The sequence below is a fragment of the Ascochyta rabiei genome, chromosome 10 (assembly GCF_004011695.2).
Source record: "Ascochyta rabiei chromosome 10, complete sequence".
Lineage (NCBI taxonomy): Eukaryota > Fungi > Ascomycota > Dothideomycetes > Pleosporales > Didymellaceae > Ascochyta > Ascochyta rabiei.
The window spans coordinates 1,316,951-1,341,456 of NC_082414.1; the positions used below are offsets into that span (position 1 = coordinate 1,316,951).

At 54.4% G+C, this 24,506-nt stretch overlaps 10 protein-coding genes across 12 annotated transcripts, besides 2 other annotated features; 2 read left to right on the plus strand and 8 right to left on the minus strand.

The window, feature by feature from the left end:
* Nucleotides 1-1,455: 1,455 nt before the first annotated feature.
* EKO05_0006539 (Alcohol dehydrogenase) lies at nt 1,456-2,444 on the minus strand (the record flags this gene model as incomplete). Its single annotated transcript, XM_038940473.1, has 3 exons — nt 1,456-1,961; nt 2,039-2,357; nt 2,403-2,444. 3 exons carry the CDS (start codon nt 2,442-2,444, stop codon nt 1,456-1,458), a joined length of 867 nt encoding a protein of 288 aa, XP_038798034.1.
* A 379-nt stretch (nt 2,445-2,823) lies between these two features.
* On the minus strand, nt 2,824-4,537 carry EKO05_0006540 (uncharacterized protein; the record flags this gene model as incomplete). The annotated part of the gene is made up of 3 exons (XM_038940264.2): nt 2,824-3,904; nt 3,951-4,235; nt 4,281-4,537. The coding sequence occupies 3 exons, from the start codon at nt 4,535-4,537 to the stop codon at nt 2,824-2,826; spliced, it is 1,623 nt and encodes a 540-aa protein (XP_038798035.2).
* Nucleotides 3,167-3,221: a tandem repeat.
* An 886-nt stretch (nt 4,538-5,423) lies between the features above and the next one.
* On the minus strand, nt 5,424-6,522 carry EKO05_0006541 (uncharacterized protein; the record flags this gene model as incomplete). Its single annotated transcript, XM_059636818.1, has 2 exons — nt 5,424-6,182; nt 6,235-6,522. The coding sequence occupies 2 exons, from the start codon at nt 6,520-6,522 to the stop codon at nt 5,424-5,426; spliced, it is 1,047 nt and encodes a 348-aa protein (XP_059492801.1).
* A 1,485-nt stretch (nt 6,523-8,007) lies between these two features.
* Nucleotides 8,008-9,351, minus strand: EKO05_0006542 (Mitotic exit network component; the record flags this gene model as incomplete). Of its 2 annotated transcripts, XM_059636819.1 has the most annotated exons (4): nt 8,008-8,386; nt 8,433-8,526; nt 8,577-8,740; nt 9,329-9,351. In XM_059636819.1, 4 exons carry the CDS (start codon nt 9,349-9,351, stop codon nt 8,008-8,010), a joined length of 660 nt encoding a protein of 219 aa, XP_059492802.1. The 2 variants fall into 2 exon arrangements, with proteins under 2 accessions (XP_059492802.1, XP_038798036.2); XM_038940639.1 differs by having other exon boundaries at nt 8,577-9,351.
* A 523-nt stretch (nt 9,352-9,874) lies between these two features.
* EKO05_0006543 (uncharacterized protein) lies at nt 9,875-13,346 on the minus strand (the record flags this gene model as incomplete). Its single annotated transcript, XM_038940598.1, has 7 exons — nt 9,875-10,340; nt 10,390-12,719; nt 12,766-12,865; nt 12,915-13,032; nt 13,082-13,104; nt 13,157-13,172; nt 13,223-13,346. 7 exons carry the CDS (start codon nt 13,344-13,346, stop codon nt 9,875-9,877), a joined length of 3,177 nt encoding a protein of 1,058 aa, XP_038798037.1.
* A 1,176-nt stretch (nt 13,347-14,522) lies between these two features.
* EKO05_0006544 (uncharacterized protein) lies at nt 14,523-15,500 on the minus strand (the record flags this gene model as incomplete). Of its 2 annotated transcripts, XM_038940288.1 has the most annotated exons (5): nt 14,523-14,544; nt 14,595-14,773; nt 14,824-14,949; nt 15,003-15,340; nt 15,392-15,500. In XM_038940288.1, the coding sequence occupies 5 exons, from the start codon at nt 15,498-15,500 to the stop codon at nt 14,523-14,525; spliced, it is 774 nt and encodes a 257-aa protein (XP_038798038.1). The 2 variants fall into 2 exon arrangements, with proteins under 2 accessions (XP_038798038.1, XP_059492803.1); XM_059636820.1 differs by having other exon boundaries at nt 14,523-14,773.
* A 546-nt stretch (nt 15,501-16,046) lies between these two features.
* Nucleotides 16,047-18,004, minus strand: EKO05_0006545 (uncharacterized protein; the record flags this gene model as incomplete). Its single annotated transcript, XM_038940505.1, has 2 exons — nt 16,047-17,726; nt 17,780-18,004. The coding sequence occupies 2 exons, from the start codon at nt 18,002-18,004 to the stop codon at nt 16,047-16,049; spliced, it is 1,905 nt and encodes a 634-aa protein (XP_038798039.1).
* Nucleotides 18,005-18,305: 301 nt separating this feature from the next.
* Nucleotides 18,306-20,659, plus strand: EKO05_0006546 (Non-specific serine/threonine protein kinase; the record flags this gene model as incomplete). The annotated part of the gene is made up of 3 exons (XM_038940622.1): nt 18,306-18,345; nt 18,415-18,876; nt 18,942-20,659. The coding sequence occupies 3 exons, from the start codon at nt 18,306-18,308 to the stop codon at nt 20,657-20,659; spliced, it is 2,220 nt and encodes a 739-aa protein (XP_038798040.1).
* Nucleotides 20,660-21,220: 561 nt separating this feature from the next.
* On the plus strand, nt 21,221-22,249 carry EKO05_0006547 (uncharacterized protein; the record flags this gene model as incomplete). Its single annotated transcript, XM_038946146.1, has 1 exon — nt 21,221-22,249. One exon carries the CDS (start codon nt 21,221-21,223, stop codon nt 22,247-22,249), a length of 1,029 nt encoding a protein of 342 aa, XP_038798041.1.
* Nucleotides 21,511-21,574: a tandem repeat.
* Nucleotides 22,250-22,521: 272 nt separating the features above from the next.
* Nucleotides 22,522-23,802, minus strand: EKO05_0006548 (uncharacterized protein; the record flags this gene model as incomplete). The annotated part of the gene is made up of 1 exon (XM_038946147.1): nt 22,522-23,802. One exon carries the CDS (start codon nt 23,800-23,802, stop codon nt 22,522-22,524), a length of 1,281 nt encoding a protein of 426 aa, XP_038798042.1.
* Nucleotides 23,803-24,506: the final 704 nt, after the last annotated feature.

Consider the following 24,506-nt stretch of genomic DNA (forward strand, 5'->3'; position numbering starts at 1 on the left):
CCCAACAAATCCTTCTCTCCACCCCAATTCCCTCTTGTTCTCTTCCTCCCTGCGACACACGCAACAACCAGCACACAATGGCACCCGCTATCCAACCGGCATGCACTCGCACCGTCTGCACCGCATCGAGACAAAGCTCTTGGGCGAGAGGAGCACGAGCGAAATATCAATTGCAGATCTGCATGCGCTGGAGCAGGAAAAGGAGATGTTGCAAGCAAGTAACAGTGAGATGGAACAGGAGCTTCTTGAAGAAAGAGCGCGTGTCGGTTAGTTGGAAAGAGATCTTGTGCACGAGAGAGGGTCTGGCAGCAAGCGGCAGGTCTGCTTGGGTCTGGACGGGAAGAAGAAGGTTTTGCTGGTGAGTAGTGGGCAGATGCTATGGAAGTATGAGTGTCGGCTGGTGAGTGGCGAGAAGTGGCTGATTGCTGGACAGTGACGGAGAAGACGAAGAGAAAAAAGACGAATCTGTTCATACCACTCTCGTGCCGCCACACTACAGTCTTGCTACCACACCGGAAGAAGCGTACCCACGGCCCGACACCCGTTCAAGAGCCGTGCTGTTTGGCGAACATGTCGTAGGACAAACTCTACATTATGGCACTCTGTCAAGCGGTGACATCATACCATCCCATCATCACGTTACGGATTTCCCTGGCCACGACTGGACGGACGTCAATCAGCCCCCACCGAGTGCTACACCACTTGACGGTGATGTCGGTGCGTGGAAGTGCCCATTTTAGTACGCTTATGGACACTTCTTTATGGCGGGTTCCAGGAAGGTACATTCTGGATGCACCAACTCCAAGCCTGAGGACGCGAAAAGGCCGAGCTGGACGCTGGAACACAACCCGAATCAGCACTGGACTGGCTACGTAATCTTCAGGAGGAGCACACCCTGGCGACCCAAGCGTTCCAGCTCCCGTCGAAAACATGAAGAAAAGGCTTCTATAACGTCTTTGCCTCCCATATGTACCAATTTCTACGAGCACAGTTTCCTGCTTTGACAGTAGAGGACCTCCATCTATATTGGTCCCGCCCTTTTGAGTTTGAGAACATCTGAAAGGTTCATGAGCTTACCATCACGCTCCCAGGACAGCAAGCGTAGTAGACGATTGGCCAGCGAGCTGCTGGAATACCATTTCGTCTTTGGTACGAACAATTCGAATGGGAAGCAGAAAGATAATCGTTGAACTACGAGGTGTGACAACGATGCTCCTGGTTGATTGCCTGAGAGCGTTTGTCGCCTCGTGAACGACCTGACGCTCTACCTATCACTACTCTCTTCATACTACCGAATGGAGATGATATCGGTGGAGGAAGAGAAAGTCGCAATCGCCGAGTCACAATATCTTGCAGTTTGATGAAGACTATGGTTGTCACTGCCACAAAGGAGCATTTCCGCTCACACTGTACCATCAATGCCAGACTTCTCTTTCCCAACATTTCATAAATCCGCTACCATTCAACAACCTTCCCATCCCTCCAGAACTCGCCCGTCTTGCCACCAATATCGTGGATCGCGAGCAACACGGACGTCTGCGCGCCCTCGTCTGGCGTCTTCGTTCCATTCCCCTTTGTCATATCCGTATTGACATAGCCGGGACAACACGCATTAACCAGCCGCTTCGACCCACTCTCCTTCTCCTTCCGCGCCAACGCCTTGGTCCCGCCAATGCATCCAGCCTTGGAGGTCGCATACGCGGCGCTGGGGAACCCGGCGTCCTTCTCCCTGCCCTGCTCAACAGCAGAGGCGAAATCCTGCATGATGGATGTCACGTCGTCCTCGGTCTTGGACTCGAGGAAGCGGGTGCGCACAGACTCTGAGTACTTGGACAGCGCGCCGGAGGAGGACGCAACGTTCACGATGCGACCAGTGGGTTTTAGGACGCGGAGGAGGGCGTGGCACGCTAGCAGCGTGTTGTAGTAGTTTGTATGTAGCGTCTCTTGCACAATCCGCGGGTCTGCACAGCCCCTCTTGTCAGCGTTCTCCGCCGTCGCGTCTCCTGCCGGTTCGTTCGCGGGGGAGGGGAATACGTACCAAACCCATTCAGTGCGATGCCCGCATTGTTGATCACAAAGTCGACACCCTCGGCGTGCGCCTCCTTCAAGTGCTTGGCCAGACTCTCAATGCTGGAGCCGTCTGTGATGTCCAAGTGGTGGTACTTGATCTCTGCGAGGCCGCCGTCGGCTTTCAGCGCTTTGGCCTGCTTCAGCTGCGCGTCTTGCTGTAGCTGCGCGAGTGCGGCTTCGCCTCGGCCCTTGTCGCGTGCCGTCAGGTAGATGAGGAACGGGCCGTTGTTGAGCGCCGAGTTGGGGTACTGGAGCGCGAGCTGCCGCACTATGGCGAGGCCAACGCCCTGGGAGTGTTAGAGGGGACCGCGGCAGGAGGGGGGGGGTGCTACTTTGTTTGCGCCCGTGACGACACCGATTCTGCTGTAGGACATGGTGGATGGTATTTTGGTTAGCTGATTGCTGGAGGGAATGTGTTGAAGAACGCCATTTTGATGGTTGAGCGTACTCCCCACTCTTGCACTTGTTCATTAATCATCATCGAAGCTGTAGGGTCGAGGTCGCGTTAAGTGCTCATGACGTCACGCGGTCCTCTGGTCGATTGGACATGAACGGAACGACTCGCAGCACTGTTCGAATCTTCTGCGGCGTCCATCAATTATTGCGTTTCTATTTATTTGAAGACAGCCCATTGGTGTAAAAGGTCCTGGTTTTCTACGTGCTTATGTGTATCTCGGACATTCCCTTTCTGACATGAAATGGTGCGTTCCCTTCCGAACAGACGTAGACCTTAAGCGAGGGGAAGTGCCTTCTCTACAACTCTTCGTTATCTGGCCATCCTCCCGGTGGCCCTTTCCAGCCCGGGCGCTCCTCTTCGCCACCCTCAGTCGCCGGCTCTATGTCCATTGAAGTCGTTGGCTCATCCTCGTCCTGAATGGCCGCTGAAGAAGAGCCATGGTTCTGATCTTGCTCTGGGTTGTGCCGATTCAAGGATTGGTTGACACGCGAGAGTAGCCACCGAAAGCTGGCGAGTTGTGCGTTACCAGGAAGATCGGCGTCAAGCACTTCGAGAGCCTCACGGACGATTTCAAGTGGAACGGCTTCACGGGCGAAGTCAACCAGCATTCTTTGGAGCACAACGCTCAATCCTGCAAGATTCGCAGTTCTGACTCCGGCTTCCCCTTCGTCTTCGCTTGCGCCGTTTTCTTCGCTGATGTCCGAAGTGTACTGACTGACAGCCACTTCATTCTCTGCGGGATCTTCGGGGGATTGCCCTCTTGTCGAGTCCTCCAAATTCTGCGTCGCCTCGGCCAGGGCAATACTAGCAGTCTCGAAATCGACATCTGCTCCAGTCTGGACTTCGACCGGATCTTCGTCTTGAGCAGCTAGATCTGCCTCTTGTTCGATGTTCTCGATCTGCACAGTATCATTGCCTTCTTCATCGGGGTCGTCATCGCGATCGTCATTTTCCTCTCCATCGCCGTCATCTTCTTCGCCGTCAGCTTCCGGATTTGCAAACGTGATGCCACGTTCCTCGAACAATTGGATCTGGAGGTTGACCAGAAACATCTCGCGATCTCCGTGAGGAAGCGCTACAAATGTCGCGCGAACATTGGGGTCAACGTGCTGCAAGATCTCCCACTCGGTGTGGTTCAATTGAGCATCTTCCTGTTCTTCTCCATCGTCTTCCCCATCGCTATCATTGCCCTCAGCTTGGTTGATCCGACGCTGCTCACGACGTGTGCGGCCTTCGCGATTAAGACCTGTGATGCGGTGATAGCCGTCTTGATTGTAGCCCTCTTCGTCGTAGATTGCGGGGCCGTAATGTGGACAGCCGTGTACGTCTTGCCACGGTTTGCCGCAGATGTAGCAGAAATCGGCTCCACATGCGCACCTATCGAGATTAGTAAATGTAGCCATATAGTCGGTCGCCAACGTACGTGATGTGGTTGCACGCTTCTGCCAGCTCAACGGTAGAGGCACAGGTGGGGCACTCCTGGAAACCTTTCTCTGTAGCTGTTTGCTTGAACTTCTTATAGTCTTCGTCCTGCTCGCAAGCGTGACCCTCAACGCTATCTAACAACTTCTTGCACGACGTGCACGTCAGCTTGCCGCAAGCATGTTCCTGACATACAGCGTAGGTGATGCTGGCAGACGCATCTTTCACATGTACGGAGGGACTAAGGAACTTTGAGCAAGTCGGGCTGGCGCAGTAGACACGATATCTATGCATGTTAGCTTGAAAAGACAATTCCGACACTGGTACGTACTTCGCCATTACAGAGTACTCTCCCTGCACCTTCAACTGATAGGCCCACTGCACGTCGAAAGGTACAAAAGTATCATACATGTCGAGTAGGAAGATTTGGCCGCAGCACTTGGGTGGATATAGGCTCTCGTTCTCGGTAGCGCGCTGGAAGAAGCTACCCACATCGTCTATGCAAACCCAGTGATGCTGACACGGGGCTGGGACGAGTTTCTCGCCGCTCGCCTCGCCACTGCCACAGATAATGCATGCCTTCGCCATGCTGGCATTGGAAGTAATGGTGGTTTTAGGCAGTAGTGTACTGTGACATCCGTTCGCGGGCACGCCCTGGTCGGCGGTTGGGATATATATAATGCAAGCTGGCAGTGAAGGCTAGGGTTTGAACCTTTAACATTTATTGCAAGGCGAAAAATCGACCCACTAGCACCTCCGCGCTCCTGCTTCACTTGTAGACCGGTTCGTGGTGGGACTCCAAAGGTCGTTACCGAGAGGGTTTTCGCGAACCAGAAACTGCCGTGCTCCAGGCGGTTCAGAAGAGGCGTGTAATGCGAGCGAATAAAGTCCAAACAGTTTGTCGATATTCGCGGTAACAGAGAGTGGTTGCGGTACGACTATCAACCCGTGGTTCAATGAGCAAAGCGAACCCAGAAGATAGTGGTCTGCAATAGGTGCGGCTCGCGCAAATTGAAGATGAGAAACCACTGTAGTATGAGCTGGAGACACGATGGAAGGGACTGCGCGAGACATGGCTTTTGGGAAAGCAACGACCATGGTCATGATACCTCGTCAAGTTGTCTGTGCACGCAGGCAACCACGCCCACGGACCGGGATTGTCTTAGCCATCTCTAAATAAGCGTGTGGCAGCCTTTTTCCACCAAGGCAAGCACCTCTTTGAGAAGTGTCTTATTTGAGGAATACTTCATATTGTCTACAAAGCAGGTGCAGATGACGGCTGGTGGTGAAGGTGCGAGGGTGAGGTCCTGGGGTGAACACTAGCCGGTATCGCTAGACCTCATTGGTTCGTTCGTTCCCACGCAAGTGACACATGCAAGACTCACAACCATCAAGACGCCATTCTGAGCTCGAAATAATAACATTTAGCAGTCCCATAGATTTGAGAGTCAGTAAACTAATAACGTGCTGGGTATCATGAAAGCAAGAACACGTCGCACCCGACTCGCGCCTCACCCAAGCGTCCCCCAACCCAAAAGCCACCGACCCACAGCGCCCCCCAAAGCGGCTGCGCGAACGCTCTCAACACCGCCGGCCCAGGACACGTACCTGTAAGGCCCCAGCCCATCCCAAAAGCTACCGCACCAGCCACAAACCTGACATCAACGTCCCTGAATGTCTTTGTTGGAAGCGCGAACAAGTTTGCGAAAGCCGGCGGCGCGTTGAAGCCCTTGCGCTGAATCGTGAGGAGGTTGGGGACCACGCCGAATAGTATCACGAGTGCGAGAGATGGATCCCATGCGTGCCAGACGGGGAAGGAGAGAAAGGATGTGACTTTGGCCGGGTGTGCCATGCCGGAGATGTGTAGGCCAAGAGCGAAGAGCAGACCAGTGAAGAATTGTGTCGCTAAGCGTGCCGGAGCTTGGTTGTTCGAGGGGACTTTTGCGTTGGTTTCGTAAGAGGACGTTGCTCGAGCAAGGAGGGCTGGAATCGTTCGAGCAGCTATCGTTGTAATGGTCGAAAGAAACACAAGTGCTACGGCCGTTCTTAGCGAGGGCAAGATAGGCGTGTAGCAAGGTATGTCGCCGGAACATGCGTCGGTGTAGAGACTCGGGTGTACGAGGTGATGTGTGATCAAGGCTGTAGTGAAGAACGTTGCAACGGCGATAGCGGAACGCCCACTGAGCCTCGAGAGACCACAGAGCATATGCCCAGATGTGCAGCCGTTCGATGCCTAGACAGGGTCAGTCTCTGATACTTAACTTTTTCATGACTACGCCACGTACCTTGGTCCCCCATCCTATCAGAGCCGCGGCACTCGCTGTGAATACCACAGCCTGCACTGTCATTGGCATGCTAGGATACTTCGTAACCAATTCAGGAGCCAGCATGTGTAGCGGTGGATAGCTAGCTGCCATGCCAGCGAAAAAGGCCAGTACTTCCGCTGTTGGCGCAGTTAAGAGCCGTCTCAGAAAGCCAGAAAGACCCAGGATGTTGCCATTCTGATATAGGAGGTTGCTGGTAGCTTGGTGCAGCAGCACCGCACCCAGAGTCGTTTCGACAGGCGTGAACATCCGGACTCACTCTCCCGCTTTTACACCTCCCGTTGACATGCAAACCGGCTTGAGTTGGAACACGAAGACAAAAAGACAGGGCAATCGGACAAGGAGATAGTACAAGGCTAGGTAGCGTACCAGACTTGACAAACAACAACAGCTTTTCACCTGGCGTACTCACCGTTGTTATCACACCACTGAGGACAGGCAGCCATCTCTTACACTCGTCGCCGGGTGATCCAGAGGCACTCATCCTCGCCAATCATAGTAATCCCTTGGTCCCCAATTCGGCGAGCTGGACGTTGAGGTGCAATCTTGTCCGGGTCACATCAACCCGCCGCAAGTGTGCGACGGTTTAGTGGCATCCAGTATCATCCCCATGTAGACTAGTCTGCACCCTGAACGTGGTTCGCGCGTGGTGGCGTCTACCAGTGGGACCTCGCCGACGCTGGGCCCTATGGTGAAAGAGGATCGTAGGCGAGATGCGCAAGGCTGACGACTAGCGCAGTGCTGTCGCCGTTGTGCGGTGCGTTTCACGTGTGAAAATCGCGTGGTTGTGTTCGTCTACCTCGCCGACTGTGTAGAGACGCCGAGCGCCTGGCGAGCATGATCAGATTTTGTAGCAACTGCGCTACGTGCCGGCAATAACAGTTGGCGATGGCGAGCAAGTGGAGGTGGCTCCGGACATTGTCTGAGGCTCTGGACGTAATTGCTGGTCAGGCTTCGTCTGAACGCCGAACGGGCATCAACACCAACACACAGCCACGTGTGCCAACTCAACCATTCGATGTAACAAGCTCATGATTGCCCATCCTTTGAAAAGTCTACTTATCTAGCCGTTGTAAGTCTTCAAAGACTATCTGTTCTCGTAACCTCGGAGGCCTCGGTTGTACATGCTTGTATACCATGCGTCGCCGACTACGTACCTCGCCGCCCAACGACGGAAGCAACACTTGGCACTAGCCATCTCCACCGAAAAGCTGATGTAACGTGTTGCCCGCACACCCAAGCTACGGATGAAACAGACGGCGATTGGAAAGATGAATAGATACACAGCACAGCGTGCTTGCAGATCTGCCACTCCTTGTCCGCCTGACATTGGAGAGGAGTAAACGCAGTGTAACAGCCGCTTATTCGTGTGGTAAATCTGAACCGTTACACAGGCCTCCCATCGGCGAGTTCATGCATAAGAATCGAACGATGTACCTATCTTGGATACTCCTTGAGTTTGGCTGCACGCCGCCCATGCAAGGCATCCACATCCTGCGTGGAAACCTAGGGAAAATGGCAACCGATGTGGAATTTTGTGTACGTCTGCCTGAACGCCCGTACATCGTAAAGAAGTGCTTTGGATATCCCCCGGTACATGCATGGTTCAATTCCCTCAACGCCGTAGTCCTGCCCTATGTTGTGGCTGCTGACTGCAGCCCACGAAATTGAAGACCATTGTGTTAACACCCCATTAAAACATATGCGTATGACACTTTGCCTCGATGCAAGCATCTAATCACTCCTCAACATGCTCTCTACAAGGTCACCCAGCGGCCCCCAGAAATCCTTGCTGCCGTTCGCCAGCCCGTGCTCATCGATGAACAGCACATAATGCTTGAAGCTGGTGTTCAGATGAGGCTCAAGACCCAGCTCAATGATGACGGGATAGTGGTGGCAGTAGATATGCGCATAGACGCGGTACAGGCGCTTGAACATGTTGCGGATGAGGGATGGGAAAGTCTTTGGGAAAGGCACACCGATACGGCTCGGGAACATCTGCTCGTTGTCGACGTTGGACTGCACCCATGCCATGAGATGTTCAATGTATTCAGGGGCCGGCATCTTCGTAGGTCGCTTGTAGTTCTCACTGTCTTGCCAGAGGTATTCGAACCTAGATCTTGTCAAATCAAATGCAACCAGGTTGTGCAATGACCTACTCGTCTGTCGCCTTCATCTCAGGACAGCTCTGTGGCGAGCAGAACTCGGTGATGGACCCGTAGAGCAAGTTGATCTGGTTGTAGAAATCGACGACTGCCACAATCGTCAGTGGAGCCTCCATTGACTGTGATTGTGAATCCTACTATTGACTGCCAGCCATTCGTCCTTGTCTTCGCCCTCGGGCAGCTTCACAGCCTTCCTCAGACTGCCACTGCCGAGTGTGGCCTCTGCATATTGTTTCAGTTGCCAGCTGCTTGTGCCTCGATTTGACTTCTGTGGCTTGAACGGTGCACGAGTGCGCGGGTTACTAAAAAGAGAAGAGAGTAAGCTTGGGCTCGCAAAATGGCCATGATTGCGCGGCGGGTCCACGGGTGGTCTTGATGTAGGTTTCATATTGCTGCGATCCTTCGGAGCGAAGTATCGCTGCCCAGAGTCCAGAGCTGTATTGCTTGTCGGTTCGGTCGATGTTGTCGCATTGCTACCACCAGGGACAAGGCTGTACGAGTAGTTGGCAGGCTGACGCATAGGGCTATCCTGCCGGTCCGTCTGTGTGACAGGGTGTTTAAGTGGCCGTCGACCTCTCGCAGCAGGAGCCCCATCTTCAGCCAACGCCCTTGTAAGCGCATTGCCAGACTGTGGCAGCTTCAACGCCTCTCCCAACCTCTGCAGCGGGCTCTTGTACGTTTCCCTTAGTTTCGCAAGGGCCATGGGCATGCCTTTCTCGTCGCACGATGCTAGATTCTGTATCGATATCCCTCCAGCTATACCTCGTTCTTGGTAATCGAGCAGGTTCATCCGGAGGTTCATGCAGCTCTGGCTCTGGACGAATGTAGATATGGGGGAGATGGGCTTGGGTTTCGCGGGGAACTGAATATTGGACGGGGATGAGACGAACATTGTAGTTATGAAGTTTGACATTGCGCTCGTGCTCTGAATATTCAGGTATATAGGTCAACGGCGTCTTGTGCTGTCTGTCATCGCATTCCAGTGGTTAGCTAGGGGACAATGAGGGGTAGAACAGCAAGAATGCAGACACATACAGTTTGCGATCGGTAGAGGCTTCGAGAGTGCGTGATGAGCGCGTATTTCAGAAGTGATCGTGTGCAAAAGAGGGGGCGGAGGAAAGGGCGCGGTGTCGTGTATCTGACTGACGTTGGTCTGGACTGTGTGGGGACTGTTTTGGTGTTTGGACCCTAATCTGATCGCCATCGCGACTGCCCGACTGCCCGGACACGGGCCAATGACGCAAGCACGTGGAGCTCGCTTGTATTCAAAACATCACCTTTGCACTTCGTGTTGTTGCACTGCATGAAGAGATAACAATTGAATGAGAAACCAATGAATTGCTGAAATCTACTCTAGGGCCTAGGGATATATGAGGTGCTGTCGACTACAGCTTTTGCCGCTCATCAAACGTTGCAATGTCTACATTGCAGTTCCATCATTTGCTGAAGTACTCGTCCTGCTCAAAGTAATCCTGACGCTCCTTGTGGCCATTGGACTTTGCATTGGGTCCAGATCCAGGTCTACCTCTCGGTCGCTCATTTGCGCCATCCACTGACGTCTCAAATTCATCTGGTTCGTAATCTTGTCTGCCAGTCTTGACACGCTCCAATTGGCCACTGACGTAGTGGTTGAACCTCTCTTCAATTTCCTTCTTGGCCTGGATAGCGTCCTCATCAAGGTAGCCAACCGAGTTCTTCCGCCTGGCTGGGCTAGTCGGGTCCTCATCATCGCCGTTGATGCTAGTCTCGTAATCGCTACGGAACCCAATACTGCGCGTTGTCGATGATCGGCGCAGGTTAGAGGGCTTCTTCGGCCGGGGCCCACTGCTAAGAACATCGTCGAAATAATGAGCAGCGGCAGCAGTTGGTGTGCGTGGTGTTTGCGGAAGTCGGCAAGTCATACTATGCAATGTTAGCCCCAATACATCCGTCAAGGGGAAAGGAAACTTACCCAGTGTCATGGATCATCTTTGCAATCAAGCCGGTCCAGCCGCATTGATGAGTCGCTCCTAAGCCACGTCCAGAGTCACCATCGAAGAACTCGTGGAACCACATATAATCCTTCCAGTTCGGATCGTAGTCCAGCATCTGGTTGCCGTCGTTGATGGCCCTTCTACCGTCATCGCCACGTGCAAACAAATGCTGAAGACGATGCTGGATCTCTTCAGCAACGTGACCAAGATGCATAAAGTCGCCAGAGCCCACAGGACATTCAACCTTCAAGTTGTTGCCGTAGTACAAGTGGAATCGTTGACAGGACTCAATGAGCAAGAAATTGACTGCCAGCCAGATTGGGCCACGCCAGTTGCTGTTGCCACCGAAAAGGCCGCTGTCCGAGTCACCAGGGAGGTAGCTGACTTGATAGCGTTGACCGTTAACATCCATGGAGTACGGGTGATCCTTGTGGTACTTTGACAGCGATCGGATACCGTGATCAGCAAAGAACTCATCCTCGTCCAGCATGCGTTGCATGATGCGCTTGAGACGGTCCTCGCTGACAAGAGACAACAGCATACGATCGCCTTGGCCGCGCTTCTTCATTGATGCAATGTTGCGCTGAGCGGTTTCTGGGCGATTGTTGATGAACCATTCGACTCGCTTCTTGAAGTTGGGCAGCCTGTTGATGACTTCCGGTTCCAGAGTCAATGTAGCGTAAAGAGGGATCAGACCAACCAAGGAACGGACGGGCATCTGCTGGCTCCATGGACCGCCCCATGAGATAGCGTCATAGTAGAATCCGTCTTCTTCGTTCCACAGTGGCTTAGCCTCGCCACCACTGCGGTACTGCATGGCGTCGCTGATCATGATGAAGTGCTCGAAAAACTTGGATGCCATGTCTTCGTAGATGCGACGACGCTTCGCAAGCTCCAGACAGATGTTCAGCATGTTCAAGCAGTAGAATCCCATCCAACCAGTACTGTCGGCTTGCTCCAAAACACCGCCAGTGGGCAGAGGATCCGATCGGTTGAAGATACCGATGTTGTCAAGGCCAAGGAAACCGCCTTCGAAGATATTCTTGCCGTCAGCATCCTTGCGATTGACCCACCATGTGAAGTTCAACAACAGCTTTTGGAACACGCGCTCGAGGCAATCAAAGTCTTCGCGGCCGTACATCTTGCGCTCAATCTTGAAAACTCGGAAAAGAGCCCAAGCGTGGACCGGAGGATTGACGTCGCCGAAGTTCCATTCGTACGCTGGCAACTGACCGTTGGGATGCATAGACCATTCGCGAGTGAAGAGATCCAATTGCTTCTTGGCAAAGTCAGGGTCGATCATTCCAAGGGGAATGCAATGGAAAGCGCTGTCCCAAGCAGCGAAGAAGGGGTATTCCCAAGAGTCGGGCATGGACAAGATGTCGTCCAAATACATATGTTTCCACTCCTTGTTTCGAATCGCTTTTCGGTCCGGAGGTGGAGGAGGCATGCCCGGGTCGCCGTTCGCCCACTGATCCCACACAAAGTGGTAGTACTGCTTGCACCACATCATACCCGAGAAAGCCTGGCGCTGGATGTTGCGCAAATCATCGGCCATGGGTAGAGGGCTGATGCGGTAGTAGAACTCGTCCGCTTCGGCACGACGCTGCTCCATGATGTCGTCGAACAGCTCTTCGTCAAGGAAGCCATCGCTTCTCAATGACAGCCTAAAACGCACAACAGCGCACTCGCCAGGAGGAACGCCCTCGTCTTCGTCGAAAGCATACCAGGCTCCGCACTTGGTACCGACGTGATCAGGATTGACAGAGTCAATCTTCTCGTTCACGATACGCTCGTGAATGCCATCCTTGACGTATTTGGTCTTGTTTTCGACCTTCCACAGCTTCTTGTAGTTGGTGTCGTTGTCTGTGAAGAGCAGCTCGGGCTGTACATCGTCGCCGCTCGATCCAACACCAGGAGAAGGCGAGAGCTGGAAGAAGCGGTCTCCGAGTTTGTGGTGGCTCGTTTGAGCTGTGGTCGGGCCAACTTTGCGGATCGATGGCTTCAACTTCGCGTCCTCGCGTCCCCAGGCCCAGGTATTCCTGAAGAAGACGTGAGGTATGATGTGTAGGGGTGCAGCATCTGGGCCGCGGTTGTATGCCGTGACTCGGAAAAGGAGCTCATCTGGGTTGTCTGCCTCCTTGGCGGTCTCGATGAAGATGTCGAAGTATCGATCGTCATCAAAGATGCCAGTGTCGGTGATGTTGTACTCCTTCTCCAGCCTGTTGCGCTTCGCGTTCTCTTTTATCAGGTCTTCATATGGGAATTTGCGCTGGGGTAGTTTGTATAGGAATTTCATGTACGAATGCTGTAACATTGTTAACGGTGCAACTCAAGCGAGGCGCGTGGCGTACAGTTGGTGTGTTGTCGAGGTGGAAGTGAGCCTCCTTGAGCGATTCGCCGTGGTTACCCTGAGGGTTCGAGAGACCGAAGAGACGCTCCTTCAGGAAGTCGCTGTCGAAATCAGTATACTCGATAGTAGCCGTGGTAGACACCAACATACTCCTCTCCGTTCCAGAAAGCAAAAGTGATATTCTGCAAGCCGTGCGTATCAGAAACACCAGCAATACCGTCCTCACCCCAGCGGAAGGCGCGCGAGCGTGCCATGTCATGGGTGAAGTCTGAAGCCAATCAGTGACAGCCATTGGGAGCGAGGACAGGGATACTCACGGCTCCATGCATCTCCATCGTGGCTGTAGTAAGATGTTAGCATTGCAAGGCACCAGCAGCATGCGGGGAGCTTACGAGTAATCTTCGCGGACTGGACTGCGTTAGCAAGGTATCGGGTAGAGCATTGTAGTCGAGACTGACCTGTCGCCCACTGCCTTTCAGCTACATAGGGTCCCCATCGCTTCCAGTAAGCAGAGCGCTCGCGGTCCTCCTTGAGGCGCTTCTCCTCTTCGCAGAGATACTCCTGGTTCTCAATGAGCACCATGATGATGGTATGCTTCGGTGGAATGCAAAGGCTATCGCGTCAACGGTGAATGGGCGAGGGCTGCGACTCGGCGCGGTGGGCGGTATCGATGTGGATATGCAGGCAATTGGACAAGGAATTATGCAAGCGGCTGTGCAAGGGAAAAAGATGGGGAACAGGAACAATAGGCAGATGCTAGCCAAATGCTGCAAGTCGAGCAGGGAGAGCGTCGTCGAGGCTCGAAATCGAGGAGGGAGGAAGAGAGAGAGGGGGGTGTAGAGAGAGAGAGAGAGAGTAGAAGGCAAGTCAACAACACGCTGCAAGAGGTTTTGGAGGCGGTGCCGACGTGCTTCCTGCCGTAAAGCAATCGCATGCAAGAACTCACGAACGGAGTTCCTGCGTCGTCATAGGCCCGTGCCAGCGGGACGTCCTTATCGACCATGCTCCAGCAGGGCAAGCGCTCACTTCCCATGCAGAGGGCCAGGCCCAGCAAGAGCCTCAATCGGACTCTCACGACTCACGCCTCGCATGGCTTCTGTCGCACATGTCTTGCGCGCCTCTGCGCGAGCTTTGCGCTGCTACCAGCGAGTTTTGCTGGATTGTTGAGCGCGCTTGTAGCGAAAATACTCATGACGCTCTGGCCCAACGCAGTAGCGGTGCCGGTGCTCCACCGCGACGAGCTTTGACGCGGAGGCCAAATCTGCCTGGGGGTGTGGAGATGATGTATGGAGCTGGAGACAGCGCATCCATGCGCAAGCCATCACGGAGAAGTGGGGGGCATCGAGATTGCGATACAAGCCCAGACTTTGCCATCACATACAGCTCTTGTGCAATCACACGTGTGCGCCGTCAAGACTCCAGGTCTACTGTCGGATCGACACATACGGCGACACTAGTCGGCCAACAGTGTTGAGCTTATCCGTTTCTCGCCGGCTGGCACGTAGATTGATACCGACTGACCAGTTCTACGACCATGATCGTCTATTCCTCGTGCAATCGGTTAGTTTACTTTAAATATCAAGCTCGTCTTCGAAACAATAGGCACCTGCGCTACATTCAAAGCCCAGCAAGAAAAAGAAATGTGGAAACGCCTGTTCACGTGACTTGGCGTAAGCCGCTTTCGTGCTTTCGTCGTTGGGTGGATTTAACATTGTTGACTGCGCTGGAAAGGATTATATCTACTACACTTCTAGCCGTCTACAGCTTCGAGCCAGGACCCCTGAGATGTTCTCAGCATCCGCCTGTGTGGTCTCCAAGCTGATAACTCACAGATGCTTGTGGAAGAAGTCCAGGACCAGCTTGTACCCACGCTCGTACTCCTTCTTGACCTTCTCCTGCGAGAGGTCTCCACGCGCAGCCATCCATCCGTGTACCTGGTCGGGGAACCATTCAACAACATTAGGTACCTTGACACCCTCCTGCCATGCCTTCACGTCATCCTTTGGTTCCTGCAAACATGGTCAGCAAACTCCTCCCTCTGAGAACGCAGAGAACTCACATCGCCAGATGGCAGCATAATGTAGGGGATGGTGATGCCAGGCGCGTCGTCTTTAGCAACCATGGCTGGGTGACAGGCTGCTGCGGCCTTGAACTTGGTGTTCTCCTGTGAGGAGAGGTTGACAATCTGGACCCGCGTTAGCTACAAGTCGATGCACCGAACAAGCATCCTGGTGGTACCTTTCCACCCCAGCAGAAGCCAATAATGGCCCACTTCTCGATACCCTTGCTCTTACTCAGCTCATCAACAATTTTAGGGATGCGAGGCAGTGTTTTTGGTGGGGCAGCTTGTGTCTGGAAGAACTCGCCGAGCTTCTTCTCCTTCTCCTTGTTGTCCGGAGGATACCAGGAAATGTCGGCTGGCTTGCCCTCGAAGAAATCGGGCATGAAAACCTGGTACTGCTGTTCCTTGTCTGTGTAGGCGAGGATATCGGCGCCCTGCAGTGTCTGTGGGAAGAAGCCAAAGATGTCATAGACGATCAGGATTCCAGTCTTTGCATCCTTGGAGCCAGTGGCATCTGTCCTGGAGCTTTAGAGCAAAAGTCGAAAACGTCTCGTAGTGAACGTACATGTCTTCAATCCGTCAGTCTGAATCCATTCACCCTTTTCATTGTAGTCACCGCCAGTAACAGCGGGCGTGTTGCAGCAGGCCTGCGATTGCGTGCTTTCGCTCGACATATGTGCCGTGCGTGTCGTTATGTGGTGTGCTGTAGGGGCAGCTGCTGGTGAGCTTGAGTTTGCAATTGGCGATTGTGTGAGCTTCCCAACAACGGTTCGAGAAGTTTTCTTTGAGAGTGAGGAGCGTGGAATTGAGGTAGCACGAGCAATTACACGCGTTATACTATGATGTAGTATTTGTCAAAGCACTTCTGATGTAGATCTGCTGGAGCTCGTCCGAAGCTACCCCGCTGTCATGATGTCACACTTGCATCGATGAGCGCGAACATTCCTGAGGGCCTAAAGCAAACATGTAAACAAATGCAAATCAGTATTGATGCTTTCGTACAACATCGTTGTGTGCGCAAACCCCCAATCCTGTACGATCTGGCGGATGCTGGCAACAGCTCTTGTCTGCAGGGCCTAGAGAACATACATAAAAGCTAGTTTGACCAATGCTGCGTAGCTACAATGGCCGAGAGGTGTTTAGTGGGGTCCGGTGCTGGCTAACGATGCCTGAGCTGCCTCTTGGTTGTTGATAATATCAGTTTGTATGCTAATGCACGTCTAAGCGTCTAAGTTGAGCCTTTCTAGTAGACTGTCAATCTTGCCTAGCAGGATTTGATAGTTCTGAGCATCCTGCAGAAACTCGTCGCCGATAATATCGCCATCGAGAGTTCGTATAGCTCCAGCAGCCATTTGCTGCTCGAGTAGAGGTGCTTGCTCTTCTTTCTTCTTCTCTTCCAGGGAAACGTCGTCCATGGCAACCCCAAGGTCCGCTTCGGCGGCCTTGATAGCAGCATCCTCATCCATCATCTCATCAAGTCCACTGTCCTCAAATCGAAGTCTGAAGCGCTCCGAAAGATAATAACGAATGTCATCCACCAACTCGACAGTATCTGTCTCCTGACGCGCTTTGACCCTGCTGGCAGACTCCTGCACGATCTGCGCGAACTCAGGCTCATCTATGTAGAATTCGAGTCGGTAGGCGATATAACGAGCTGCAAACTCTTCTAGGCGCTGTACCTTGGTTTCCCACCCAGCCTGGAGGACTTCGTAAATGTCAACCGTCTCATCAGCATCAGTTGCACCACGCGGGTTATCGGACTCCACGGCTGATGTAGACCCATTACCTAGCGCAGATATGATGATGGCAGCGCGCTGCTTCAGCTTTTCAATGAAAAGCATATCTGCGGCAAAAAGCACGTCGATGGCAATATCAAGACCAAAGTCAGCGCGTTCGGTGTACATGAAGGTGAGAATCGTCTCGAGGACAGCTGGCGAACAGTCAACGGTGACGACTTGAAGATGTGGTGTCTCCTGCGCCTCCTTGAACTCTGAGCTGAACATTGTGAGGAAGTACTCGGACCGTAGCAGCATTGCACGGTGCGCTGGATAGACGGTCGACTTTCTAGGCTTCCGTTGCCGCGAGGGAGATCGCGACCGTACCGGACCCACGGGGAGACCGTTGAGCGGTCCATTTGTAGATCTTGTGGCACGAGTGGAAGTGCTCAGCTCAGGCGCGTCGTCTTCATCATCGTCTGCGCGCAATAGAATGTCGGCAAAGATGGAATTGTCGCGATCCCACTTGATGTTGTCGACCTTGTCCGTGTTGACGACCCTCTTGTGTTTCACGATGTTATTTTGAAACCAATCATGCATTTGATCGCGACCTCGCGAGAGTTCGTCTGCCCTGCGCTGTCGTAGTCGTCTCCGGTCGTCAATCTCCGTGATATCCTCGAAAAGCCTCTCAATCTCGAGCTGCTTGCCAATCTTGTCAATCCCGTTGAGAACCATGAGCTCTTGTTCATCATCCAGGCCCAAGAGCGCGCGCCGGATGGATACCTCCTGGAAGTATAGATATTGCAGCGCCATTCCCAGCGACTCTGCGGGTATCTTGTCCGGCAGTTTCCATGACGCTGTAGAGGGCGCCGCTGTCAGCTTCTTTGCAAAGTAGGGCGATCGAGCAGCCAGCAAGAATTTATGCAGGTGAAAGGTCTGGCCGAAGGCAGTGATGGTAATGTCAGCGGTCCTGGGTGATGGTCGAGTCAGGAGCGAGGTGATGTGCGCTGCGAGCGGCTGCAGCGGGTTTGTTGATTTCGCGTAGTCGTAAGAGAGCAGCAGGTTTCGTATTCGGTCGTTGAGGGCATTGTACAAGCATCGTTCGCCCTGGAAGGTGTCTCGCTCACAGAGCGCACCATTCTCGAGGAGCAGCCGTATCACCTCGTAATGACCGCACAAGCTGGCCTTGAAGACCGTCAGCGCCGTTTGGTGGGGGCACACAGTATTGTCGAGCTTACCAGAATTAATGGCGTGTAATCGTATTTGTCTCTCGCGTTGAGGTTGACACCCTGCGAGATCATTTCCTGGCAGACCTTCAAGTCACCCCGCCGACATGCTTCGCAGAACAACCTAAAGTCATCACTCAGGTCCAGCGGATTTTCCTCCTTCAGCTGCCCAGACGAGATTGCCTGCGCCTCGGTCGCGAGGGCTGCCTCAAGCTCGTGCTTCTTTTTGACGTCCATTGTGGCGAAAGCGAGTGCTTCCTCACCACGCACCAAGATGCTCGTCACATCTTTGGAGCGGTGGCGTCAGAGCCTCGGTGGTAAGGCGGCGAAGCGGCGAAGCAGCCAAGTGGACCCCTGGCGCCCTCGTGCAAAGTTGCTCGGCCAACCGCAGCTACCCAAACAAGGTTAAACAACCAAAGGGCACGTCTGCCCGCAACATTGCATTTCCCATCACGAGCACCACTAACGCCGCAGCATCCCACCCCCCCCATATAACTTTCGTTGCATGTATTCAGCGCAATAGTACTACACCGCCACCATGCCAGAGGACGACAAGTACGACGTCCTGGAGAAAATTGGTGCGTGCATGGCGGCACAGACGGGGATAGGTGTCTCAACGACGGAATGACATGCTGACGGCACTGCAGGACATGGCTCCTTTGGAATCATCCGGAAGGTCAAGCGCAAGTCTGATGGCTACATCCTCTGTCGCAAGGAGATCAGCTACTGCAAGATGTCGCAGAAGGAGCGCGAGCAGCTGCAGGCCGAACTCTCCATCCTGAAAGAATTACGACACCCCAACATCGTCGCCTACTTCGAACGCGACCACATCAAGGCGAGCCAGGACCTTCACCTATACATGGAGTACTGCGGCAACGGAGACCTGGGACGCGTCATCCGCGACTTGAAGAACAAGAACCAGGTGTGCGAGGAAGAGTTTGTCTGGAGCATCTTCAGCCAGATCATCAGCGCCTTGTACCGCTGCCACTATGGCGAGGACCCGCCCGCTGCTGGCCGCAACGTCATGGGACTGGCTGCGAATGCGAAGCCCACTCGAGATGCGCGCTCGAGGCCCATGATTCTTCACCGCGACTTGAAGCCCGAGAACAGTGAGTGGATCACGATGACGTACCCATCACGATCGTTCGATGCATACTGACAACAGTGACAACAGTCTTCCTAGGCGACGACAACTCGGTCAAGCTCGGTGACTTCGGTCTTTCCAAGATTCTCCAGTCGCACGACTTCGCGTCCACCTATGTCGGCACCCCCTTCTACATGTCGCCGGAGATCTGCAAGGCCGAGCAGTACGGCCCTCACTCGGACATCTGGGCGCTGGGGTGCATAATATACGAGATGTGCGCGAAGACACCGCCGTTCAACGCCAAAACACACTTCGACCTCATTCAGAAGATCAAGACTGGCCGCTATCCAGACATACCAGCATGCTACTCCGCCGAACTGCGCAAAGTCATTGCCAGCTGTCTGCAAGTTACACCAGACCACCGACCAGACACCGCCGCGCTGTTGAACCTACCAATCGTGAAACTGATGCGCAAAGAGCAGGAGGTGGTCAAGCTTGGACAAGATCTGAAGGAGCAGCGGATGTTGGCAGCACGAAGAGAACAAGAAGCAAACACAACCATTGAGCGCATGCGCAAGGAGATCGACGACCAACTGCGGCGAGAGTGGGAGGTGAAGGCACGGTTGGAGATAGAACGCCAGGTCAAGCTCCAGACCGAGGAGCGTCTTCAAAGGGAGCTGGCCCAATTGCAAGCCAAGTTCGAGGAGGAGGTCCAGAAACGCGTCAAGGAGGCATTGAAGAAGCACCCCAAGCGCCCCAGCACATCACCGAAGCTCGCACCTCGATCGAATACCCCCATCATGCAGCCGGCAGACCAGGAGTTGCTGTTTTCCGCCGAGACGGAAACAACAGTCGTAGATGGCTCGACAAGCACACTGGCCACCAACTCTGGATTTGGTAGTGGAACTGACATCTCTGCCCTGTCACTTGAAGACTCCCCAGAGCACCCAGAACACGTTACGATCACGGCCAAGCTCAAGCGACCCAGCCGTGCTCCCCTTTCTCGCGCACGCACAATGTTCAACCCCAATGCCCCCGCATCGCCTGTAGATATCCAGATGGGCGAGCCCTCACCGGCACCAGCTTCGCTTGCTGGACTGTCGCTCTCGCCGCGTAAGATGGTGTCTCGCCAGAACATATTCGCTGCAGCAAGGAATGGAGCTAAGAGATGGGAAGCAGAAGTCCCTCCTTCGCCTACGGAAGAAGAGTGGAACGGCGACTTTGACGACGACGATGACCTCCCCGTCCTCCCGTCGCCTACACGCGCTCGCAGTGCTAACAGCAACCGCTCCGCAAACGAGGACCCGTTCAAGCTCCTTACTGCGGCCGCGCGCCCGCTGGTAAAACCACACCACCGGCTCGGTAGCACACCAAACCTCGCACCCACGAACAAGCCTCGACCTGCTTCTGCAGTCCCCATCATCGCCACATCACCCAGTCGACCGAAGTCGAAATCTGCCGACGGGCTCTCTCCATCGCCACGAAAGACACACCTGCAACCCACGGCAGCCTCTGCAGCACGCTCTGAGCCTGCCGTTGGTCTCAAGTCGAAGAAGGGCAACGAAGCCATTCGCATTCAGGCAATGCGCAACAACGGCGGTGTGCAGGGTCGCACATTAGTTGAGCTTCAGCAAGCAAGAGGCATACCCGTCCAGACAATGAGTGATGACGAGGGCATCAAGAAGCGCGCTTTCGGGTACAGGAGTCCGATGAAGCTGAGGAGCAAGGAGCCAGCGGTCTGGGATCCAGAGACTGAACCGGATATGCCGAGTCCGTTCATCGTGAGGAGCAAGCGGATTGTGCGGTGAGGTGTGTGGTGGCTACCCATTAATGATGATAATGATACCAGATAATATTGGAAGGGTTGGATACCATCCTTGCGTAGAAGGTGGAGGCTTATTTGGATATACGGGCACCGAGAGGATGGAGCGAAGAAGTGCAGCCTGGATCGACCTTTGTCTTTCCGTCCTATCCTTCGGTCTCTTCCGTTTGTTCGACTTCAGGCGTTTTACTGGCATTTCTCTGCATTGCCTCTTACGGAGACTTTATATCAGCGAGCACACTAGCATCTTTCAGCGACATTTACGATGGGCAGGCGTTCAGTTTGGCATTTGGGTTGGGCGGATTCGCTTCGTTGGAGAGGCTTGTTATTGTAGGCTATCTTTTGTTCGACATATTACCACGACACTTGGACATACACCATCTGGTCTGTTCAGTCGCATATTTGGTGGTGATGAAACGATCCCCAAGCCCCACCAACTTTAAGCTTAACCCTAGCGCCGTCAAGCTCCAGCTCCAAAATTTCCAACACCACAACGTCACCAATCTCCAATCCGGTCCTCAGCCAGGTAGAGACCAAGGTACACACAATGGCAACTACTGCTTCCGCGCCTCCACCCGCTCTCACATTCCCGCGCCCTATTTTCGCCGCTGTGTCGCCTCACCCGTTTCTACAAGCGCATCTCTCCGCCAGCAAGTCCGCTCTCCGCGCCAATGGCCGCGCCGCACACGAGTTCCGCGCGCCGGGCGTAAACACAGGGAGCCTGACACATTGCAACGGCTCGGCAGTAGTGCGACTGGGCAACACAAGCGTCGTGTGTGGCGTACGAGCAGAGATGCTAAAAGAGGAGGACACACCAGGAACCGCCTCGCCAGCCGCCGTGGACGCCAACGGCGACGTGGACGGCGACGAAACCGAGGACGTGGAAGGCGACGAGGTCGAGAGCCTGCGCCTGCTCGTGCCCAACGTCGAGCTCAGCACCGGCTCCACACCCGCACATATTCCCGGCAACGCGCCCTCGACCTTTGCCCAAACCCTCATCACGCGCATACGCAGCCTGCTGCACTCGACGCACCTGCTGCGTGCCCGCGATCTGCGCATCACATACACGCCCGCCACGAACCCGGAAGACGCCGACGCCGCGCCCGAGACAGAATGCAAGGGCTACTGGGTGCTGTATCTCGACATCTTCTTCATCAGCATAGACGGCAACGCCTTCGATGCTGCCTGGCTGTCTATCCTCGCCGCGCTCAAGAACACACGATTGCCCCGCGCCTACTTTGACGAAGAGTACGAGGGCATACTGTGCTCGGACGATCCGAGCGAGGCTAGGAGATTGGACTTGAGGGGCCTGCCTGTGCCGAGTTCGTTTGCTGTGTTCGAGGGGAGAGGCGAGGGAGATGGCGAGAAAGGGGAAGAGTGGGTGTTGAGCGATCCCGATGCGTTTGAGGAGGGTGTGTGTAGGGAGACGGTTACAATCACTGTTGACGAGGGCGTGATTAGGCGCCTGGAGAAGAGCGGTGGCGGAGCCGTGGGGAGGCAGACGATGAAGGGGTTAGTGAAGAGGGCGACAGAGAGATGGCGTGTTGTCGAGGGCGCAGTGAGTGGGAGGTCGTGAGCGCTCGTTGAATGACCAGACACCAAGAAGCTCGGTTTACTGAAAGCGTAACCTCGCCCAGGAAGCGGGAACAATGCAGCTCGCAAAATATGCGTGCGCATAGGATATCGGCGAAGCAGAAGGCAAGCGCTACATCAGCAGCCGCAACGATACAAGTCGCAAAACATTACAATGTATTATGTCTCCAGGGTATCCGGACTCGATGCTACTAGAACATGTAAAAAGAGCAAACCCGCCAAACCTCACACTGCAACCCCCGACCACGAGTACCCTCACCCCTGACTCAGCCCCGCCCTGCCAAAATCCTGAACCGGCGTCCACTTCGTCTCCTTCTTCCATTGATCGCCTCTAAGCGTGCCCTGCGCGAGCTGCGAGATAAGATAATCCCTGCCCTTGATCATCCACACCATCTGACTAGGAACCTTGAAGCCGTTGAAAGCGCCAACGCCCTTCTGCGTACCAATCGGGCAGATCTGCTGCTCCTTGAGATTGGGCACGTAGTGTCTGTCGCCGCCGAAGACGGTGCCGTCAATGTGGCGGACGAGGTCCTGCTTGAGGTTTGTCAGGGCCACGGGCACGGCGAGACTGAGATCCATGACGCCGCCGCGCGTGTACGAGCCGACGTCGCCGAGGACGTAGACGCGCGGGCCGGCCGACTCGTGCTCGACGCGCAGCGTTTGTGGGTTGCAGGCTACCTTGCTGCGGTTGTCGAGCCATGCCTTGGGCAGGAAGGACGTGTTTGGTTTCGAGCCCGTGGCGTCGATGTAGATGTCGGCTTCGAGCGTCTCGCCGGTGGAGAGCTCGACATGCGTCTTGGCGCCTTCGGCTTCGCTGGTTTTGGTTGCCGAAACGACGCGCGTGTTGTATGTGACGCTGCATCCGAGTTTCTTCAGGAAGCCTTCGGCAGTCTTGCCGATGGATTCGCGCAGCACGGGCAGCAGCTTCTTGTCTGCGCACACGAGGGTGACCTGCGCTTTTGGGCTCTTTGGCCCAGCGGCCATGAAACCGGGACGACCGTTCAGAATCTCAGCCACTTCGCCGGCGGTCTCGACACCGACTGGCCCACCGCCTCCAATGACGACTGTCTTGGCCGTCTTGAGTCCCTTCTGGAAATCATCATAGATGGCTTCTAGCGCTGCGCGGTCTGTTGCTTGTGTGAACAGCGGGCTCGGCGTCGTGAACCCTGTCGCAATGATGAGCGCCGCGTAGGGGATCGACTGCTGTTCGCCGTCCACTGTCTTTACGCTGACGGACTGGCCTGCGGCATCGACGTGCGTTGCTGTGCCTTGAACGAACTTGAACTTGGGGAATGCATATGTGAAGGCCGGTTCGATGGGGTAGAAGATCTGTTCCGAGGGCATCATCTTCTTGGACACGATTGCGCGGGGCGCAGCGAAGCGCCAGTAGAGGTCCTTTGACGGGTTGACGAGGGTGACATTGTATGTCACGTCGTCCTTTTTGGGAAGCTGGGGGATGGTGTGTTTGAGGGCGTAGTGCGCAGCGCTGATACCCGCGTAGGAGCCGCCTAAGATGAGGATTGTTTCTGTGCTCATGGTGACGGTCAAAACAACGACGAGAGGGGTATCAAGAAAGGACGAAGAGAACAGCGAAGAGGAAACGGATGCAGAATATGTCGCGACAAAAGCAAAGCGTCAAGACAGCGGCGCGCCTAAAATAAAGTTGAGGATGCCCTAAGCTTCAGCGTGCCTCAGGACTAAGTATGGGGAGCCGAGATCTCGGGAGAGTTGCAACAGATGCGCATCAACGGTCAGTTGTGGAACACTGGTCGCGAACCGTTATGAAATTTGGCGCCCTGTGTGAATTCAAGCACCATCGACGAGGGTATACGAGCTCTATGGACGTATTATGCCCAGTTGTGCTTGTGCATCGCGAGAGTGATAGTTTGTTGGCGGAGGCTGACATTGCAAACATTAGTTGAAACCCGCGAGCCTAGCCTGTTGCTGTCTAGACTCGGTAGCTCCCACGAGTCGTTCCTCGGCCGGCGAGGCTGTTCATCGCGTTACCGGATGCAAGAACGAGAGTCATTGTTTAGCAGTAGTTCTGCATCAGTGAGACGCCCAGGAGCATTTTGGCAATGTTTGGAAGCAGGCGGACTGCTACATGGCTCCTGGATCAAGCTTCACTGAACAAATACCCTGTACAACGTCGAAATTGTTTGTTTTCTCGTCTGTTCCTGCAATGCAACAGCCTGTATGTTGTGATTGCTCTGTATCATGTCTCAAGTACTAGTGTACCG